The sequence below is a fragment of the Corvus brachyrhynchos genome, unplaced genomic scaffold (genome assembly GCF_000691975.1).
Source record: "Corvus brachyrhynchos isolate BGI_N302 unplaced genomic scaffold, ASM69197v1 scaffold514, whole genome shotgun sequence".
NCBI lineage: Eukaryota > Metazoa > Chordata > Aves > Passeriformes > Corvidae > Corvus > Corvus brachyrhynchos.
Window position 1 is genome coordinate 2590303 of NW_008238319.1, and position 7140 is coordinate 2597442.

At 41.1% G+C, this 7140-nt stretch overlaps 1 protein-coding gene across 1 annotated transcript in view; it reads right to left on the reverse strand.

The window, feature by feature from the left end:
- The window catches only part of DOCK1 (dedicator of cytokinesis 1), a 244271-nt gene extending 240832 nt beyond the window's left edge, over window positions 1–3439 (reverse strand). Inside the window, exons 1-2 of the mRNA XM_017733893.1 lie at window positions 3416–3439; window positions 3115–3217 (exon numbers count right to left, since the gene is read on the reverse strand). Coding sequence (XP_017589382.1) covers window positions 3115–3217; window positions 3416–3439 — 127 coding nt within the window. The remainder of the gene's footprint in view (window positions 1–3114; window positions 3218–3415) is intronic.
- Between the last annotated feature and the right edge of the window lie 3701 nt (window positions 3440–7140).

The window sequence follows — 7140 nt, forward strand, 5'->3', positions numbered from 1 at the left end:
GACGTTGGGGCGGGGAGCAGCCTGGGACAGGGGGAGGTGTCCCTGCCCATGGCAGGGGTGGCACTGGGTGGGCTTTGAGGCCCTTTCCAGCCCAAAGCACTGGGGGATTCCAGGAATTCCTTCCCTGGGAAGGAGGTGACTCTGGCACAGGTTGTGGACCCCCCATCCCTGGAGCTGTTCAAGAGCAGACCTTGTCCTTAACAAACACTATGGAACAGCTGGAAACGTGCATCCAAGGAAATGCTCAACTAAGAGGAGACCAAGGAAATATTTTTGCCTCTGTTGAAGCTGCAGAAGACACTCAAGAATTTGCTGTGGTTACCCTCAAACAATGCATCCATTTTTGACACAGTTACATTGAAAAACAAACAAACAAAAAAAAGAGCACCAAAAACTGAACTTTCCCGTAATACCAAGAATAACTTCGGTGAAAATCCCGATCTGGGAAGCCAAATTCCCTTCTCACAGCAGCACTAGAAATTAACTGAAGCTCCAGCACATAACCTTGCTTTTGAGGTTGATTTTCTGTTACATTTCCCAGCTATTCCCCTTAATGAGCCACAGTTATTGATCACATGGTTCCATTTGCCCATTCCATCAAATAATGTCAAGAAACGGAATTAAGACAATAAAGATCTGGAAAATACTAATCCAGAAGGTGGTAAATCCTTGGGTTTTAGGGTATCTGCTACAAAATGCAATCCTCCTCCCCTGCAGAGAAGGATATTTAGGAATTCCTACAGCTTTCCTGCTTGGCTTTTCCTCTAGGGCTCAGATTAGAAGGACAGAGAAAGTTTTCTAACTGAAAAATAAACTAAAATACCTCCTGAAGAAAAATACTAGTTTTATTTTAGTCTTAAAAAGTGGCTTCATCTTTACTGGATGAACACAAATTTAATATTTATCATGAAACGTGCACATTCATTTCCAGTCTCCTCACTCCTATAAAAATAGGGGATGTTTTTACCAAGACTGAAACCTCACAGGATCTGCACATTGAATTCATTCTAAACAATTTTTCTGCGTTTCAGAGAAAAAAAAAAATTCCATAATTAGAATGCAACACATCAATATTTTTAGTAATAAAAACAATCTCCAAAATAAGTTCAACTCACAGGCAAAAAAAGGAAATATTATTTTAAACACAGGGTCAAGGTTCATTTCAGCAATCAATTCCAGGACATGGTGGCAACAGATATTCTACACCTGCCCTAAAAACAGATCTTCCAGACCAGGGATGTGAGACTGAGCCCTCCCAACTCCTCACCTCTCTCTTCTGCAGAGACCCCAACTGAGCAAGGATTTCCTGTGAGCTTTTCTTGGCAATGCAGATTCAGAGGAAAAAAAACCCAAAAAACCCAAAAACAACTAATTTCTACCACTTCAAAGACACAGATCAGTCTTCAAAACTGCTCTCAACCTAGGAATTATGACAGAAAACTAATTTAAAATAGTATCAGATTTACAGCAGGATGGGAAGAGCAGAATGTCTACTCCATCCATGAAAAAAAACCAACTGTTTTTCCCACGGGGGAAAAGGGGTAGACCTTGGAGAGGCAAAACCCCAGAACCTCAGCAAAAAGGCTTCACTGACTCTTCCAACAACTCCTCTGTCCCAGGATGATTTAATTAGAGGGTTTTCCTTTGGATGGGCCCATTCCCACCTCAGCCTGGCACAGGCAGGTGAGTCCCAGGCACACACCTGGAAATTTATGGCACAAAACCTTCCGGGGGCACAATCCACACAAATTCTATCCCGGGAACCAGAGATCAAACAACTCCAGTAACCCCCTAATCACAGCAGCTCTGTAAACAAAGAGAGGTAAGAGTTACAGCATCTAAATCCCCATCTCAGCAGGTAGGGAATGAGCAATCAGTGCTTGGGAGAACGGGAATTTGCATTTCTTTTCACATGAACTCATCCCATGTGCTCCAAGCCCTGAGAGGGTGAAGGTCTTCCCATTATTCCAGTCCATGGGAAAGGTGACTCATGCCCACTGCCCCACTTAGCTGGCAGCAGTCAGCATTTGAGAGGGTTTCACATTCCCTGCTCAGAGCTTCTCCCACATTCATTAAATAAATCTATTTATATATAAAAGTACAAAGCTGTGCAATATTTGAATCGTTCCATTTGCATCTAAACTCATCGCATTATTAGGGTTTTATTAAAGCATGCAACGTCAGAGAGTGGAAAGATTGCTTTGCTCAAACTTGGCATTGCAGCAGCAAACTGAGCTCCAACAAAAGACCAGCCCAGGAATAATGAGAAAATTCAAAAATGCCATTTCACAGTGATGATCAGATCTTGCTGAAATAGCATTGTTTCAGTAAATAATAAAAAAAATCCAGTTAAGCCAATAGCTAAAATAAATTTATCACACAGATCTACTGAAAGATCAATGACTAGAGAAGCAAATTAAATCAATGTATTAAATCAATGTATTTATATATAAACCATGTTTCCACAAGACAAAAAAGTGTTAGACTATTTTAAACACACAGAGTTTAGTTCTATGTTCCCCACACCCTTCCAAACTGCAGCATGCCATAAAATATCAACTCCAGGATGTAATGAAAGAGTTTTATTTTGCTTGGATTAAGAGCTGAAAACGTTGAGACCATTTCCATATCCTGTTGATTATCAAACTCAGCCATTCAGATTCCCTTGTAGACGGATCAGGGAGGAAGGATTTTGGTACAGGTGATGTTTCCAGAGTTTCATCTCAGAAGAGGCATCTGGGAAAGCCTGAAATCAGTGCACGGCACTAACACAGGCACCCATCTTAGAAGAGACACAATTTAGGTGACCTTCAAATTCAGATTAAACTTCTTTTAGCAGCAGGTTCTTTTGCATTACCCAAGGGCACCCAAAAAGCATCTCTCATTTCTCTAAGGTGGGGGAGATGCCACAACAGATCCATACAAATCCAGCTGTGGGAACATTCTTATTCCCCAGAAAACCCCATACTTACTCACCAGCTCATCAACCACACACGCCTTCATTTGTTTCAGCTTCCAATTCCTCACTCGGCAGCACGAGAAGGTCACAAACAGAAAAGGAACACAACTCCCCCCAAAAAATCCTCTTTTTCAGTTCAGTTTTTGCCCTCTTACCCTCATATGTTTCCAGGATGTGCACGGTGTCCCCGATCTGTAAGGAAAGTTCATCTGGTCCCCTGGCATCGTAGTTGTAGAGAGCTGGACAGAGGAAACACTGCTGTTAGTACAGGCAAGACAACAATTCCAGGTGTTTCTCCACGTAATTGCTTTTATTACTCATTGTTGCCATTCTGAATCTTTCTGGAAAAAAATTGTTTTAGAATTCCATAAAAATTCAGCCAAGTTCTGAAATCCATAATATTTCCCCTTGTAACAAAAAAACCCCTCAAGTTCACTCTCTAAAGTTGTCCCCCACTCTGTTTATAATCATCATCTTCATGGCAATACACTCATTTTTTGTTGGATTTGCCAGCCTTCCAGCACTTTGTGTCAATTTTAGGCAGTTCTACAATGAACTGCTCTGTCTTCCCCCGTCAGCTCAACACACAGAACTTCCAAAGTGCCTTTAGAAAACTCAAATTGCCATGCTAATATTAAAGGATGATTTCTCAGTCACTTCATCCATTTACTGCATGCATAGGATGTTGAAAAATATGATTTCAGAATTTCTGAGTGCCAGAGGCAACTGCATCAACCCACTGTATATTAAATTACAACCAAAAACAACAGTAACTCAAAGACTACTCCTCCCTACCCTTCCTGAAAGAAAACCTGGATACTCTTGAGCACTGAGATTGGCAACGCTCACAAATTCATCTGACAAATGATGCTACAAACTAGGCTTGGTTGGGAAAAAAATACCCATGATGTGAAAAACTAAACAGTTACAACTCCTAAAGCCAAATTTTTATGTTTTATATAGAGCAAACTCTCTGTAGGAGAAAAAAATCTTCCAATACCAAGAAAGGTCCTCATGACCAAAGGCAACAACTCCAATATTCACAAGACTAAAGCTAAGGAATTCAGGTAAGGTGATCCCACAGAAGTTTCTTCCTCAGTTTACAACTGTGCAGCTCCTCCTTCCAACAGGGATCAAGAATACCTGAAAATCAGAATTTCTCACTACTTGTTGCAACTCTTCAGGAAGCAAAAGTGTTTTCAGAATATAATAATTACCTCCTAACTTCCTCCCACCCCTCAGATTACCACTGCTTTTCCTTCTGCCTCACTTTCCAGGGCAGGACTCCGGGATATTTTATCGGAACAGAAAGACCTGGATAAGTTATGTGTGCCTCTCCCAGGAAATTTTCAGACCAAGAGTTCATAGAGCACCCACAACACGTTCCACACTCATTACAGGTAACAAAGCACTTCCAAAAAACCCCTCCAACTCAAACCCTACGGCACAGCTATCAATGAAGCAATGAGAGATGGGATGCAGGGAACACCTCCCTTACCTGCCCAGCTCTCTCCTACCCCAGCAGTCCTAAGCAGCAGGCAAGAGCCTGCATTACACAGGAGATCAACACCACAAATTACATCTCTAAGAACTGGTAACTGGAGAAAAAATACTGCTTTGACCCCAAAGCTGATTATCGGTTTAGCCCTGAGTTCACACGCTGGGAACATCCCAGTGGGCACGAGGGAAGGTCTAATCCCAGCACGAGGATGGGGCACGGAGCCCAGTGCTGCCTCCAGCTCCAGCCTCTAGGAATTACTGCTTGTTCACCCCAGAACTCCTGGAATTCCAGCTGACACAATTATCACCAGTAAATAAATCCGTAACAGGCTGGGTCCCTTCTGCAGAACTCCTCTGGCTTGACAGACTTTAGAGTTCAGAGGTAAATAAATATATCTGAGAGCAGAAATGGAAAAAAACCATGGAAAAGCAAGTTTGGAAAACACAGGATAAGGTAAAACATTATTAATGGAATAAAAGGACACTACAGGGTAAAAAGAATAAAGGCCAGGTGCACTGCAGAGACCAGTAAATATCACCAGTATTTAAATGAAGGTTTTAGAAAGTAACAATGTTTTTACTGACATCAAAACAAGCCAAGCTAATTCCTACTTTAATGTTTTCCTTAATTTTGTCATTATTAAAGAGAGATAAACCTTCCCTCCCAGGTATCTGGCACAGGATATCTGAAAGCCATAAATGCTATTCAGGAGAAGGGGGTTCTGAGAAACACATCAGCAAAAATGAGCATTTTAAACTGCTCTGAGCAGAGGGATGGTCACAGTGGTGACCACACTTCTGCTTGGAAACACTCCCCAGAAATATTCTCATTTCAGCTTTTGTGCATAGCAGGGAAAACAAAGTTACACAGTCCTAACTCCTCCAAACTCGTGTGGCTGGAGTGCAACACAAAAAAATCCATCCTTTGGGTGTTTACTCAGATCCCTTCAATGCTCACAGCTCAACCAAGAGGCCCCTGGATATTCACACATCCAAAAATGAATCCAAGGACAGTCTCCCACTTCCAGGACCCCAACAAGCAACTTCAGTGACTCACACCAGACATCCCAGCCAGGAAAAATTTGCATTCTAACAGATTAAAAACCAGCCCTGTACTCAATTCACACTTCAGCTGAGCATTTCTCCAACATTTAAGTGGAAAAACACTCAGGATCAAAGGCAGCTATGAATAAAAGGCACCAAAATTTGTGCCCAGGAGTGCTAAACCGGTGTCTGTCACAACAAGGAAGGTCATGCACCAGGAGCTGCAGTGTAATGACCAATTCTTGTGGCAGAAGATGACAACCAACCATCAAATGGTAATTATTGCCCACGACAGCTCCCACTGACCTCAACTGACTGAGGAGCCAGGGAGGGGTGATTTATCTTCAAAAATATATATATGTGTGAAAAATATGTCTATGAGACAAAATAAATCACGTTTCTGGCTTCCAACAGCATTGCTAGATCGTGAAGCAAACAACCAAAATAACTATAAAGTGCATCCCACCCCTGTGATTACAAAGAACGACACCACCAACTGCCCTGTAAGGTAGAAGAACTCCTCCTCACAGGAATCTTTTTTATGTACAGCAACATCAAAAGCTGCTGTGACAGAAAATGTTTGATTGGAGCAAAAGACCAGGCTTTAATAAAAGAAAAAGACAAAATTTGAAGGAGTAAAGCATGAAACTGGTATGTTTGCATTTTGTCTCATCAACTGTATCCTGAGCTATCATTTAAAATATTTAAAAACCTGAGGTGTAACTTCTAATTTTTTAAGGTGTTTTTTTAACTGATGTTTTGCTTAATTTAAAAAAATCCAACATCCACACAAGAATCCCGAAGTGCCAAAGGCAAAGGATTAAGTGTGGGCACAGAAAGAGCCATTTTTCAACACTTAAGAGTTGATAACAAAAGGAACAATGAACAGGGCATTACAGTAATTGCACCAAAGCTCCATTTGCTGTTAAAGAACACAAAACAAACACCTCTGTGAGCTGCACTCGTTAATCTGCACACGCTGGAAAAATGAGGAGGCCAACACTAGAAGAATTAGATTTGACAGAGGTGGAAAAAAAAAGAAAAAGCAAACAAAGGTAACATCAACTGATATTGAAAAAGCTTTTTTCTGACTGTATGAAAGGTGAGATATCTTAAGATGCCATAAAGATGTTGCAGAGTAATATTCCCTGGTATTAACTTTGCGTGAAAGGTTGTATTAATCATTCTAAACTCCTGAAAGAAACCAAAATACATTTAACAAATGATCAGCTTTATTTTACACTGTCTTTAAAAAAAACAAATCCCTAAATCATAACTGTGCTTTTTCAATAAAAGCAGACTGAAACCACAGAGGTGAAAAAAAGCAAAGTCTTCCGTAAAGTCTCTGGTATTAAAAGACACCTGAAGGTTTTCCTCCGATTTTCCCTAAAATCTAAGTGGCTGATTTCAATATTCAGGCAGATTCCTTAGTCCTCTGCTACTCACCCAGAGGAGTTTCTGATTCCTACACCTGAGGCTAATGGAGAAGTGAAAGGAAAAAAGCAGTGCTGGAGTCAGGAGTTGCACCTGAGAATTGTTACAGACAATTAGTTCATGTGTGCCTTAACCAAGGGTAGATCTTCTCGCCTTCACCTTGGGTTTTGTCACCCCTCGTCTTACCAAGCTGGATTCAGAGT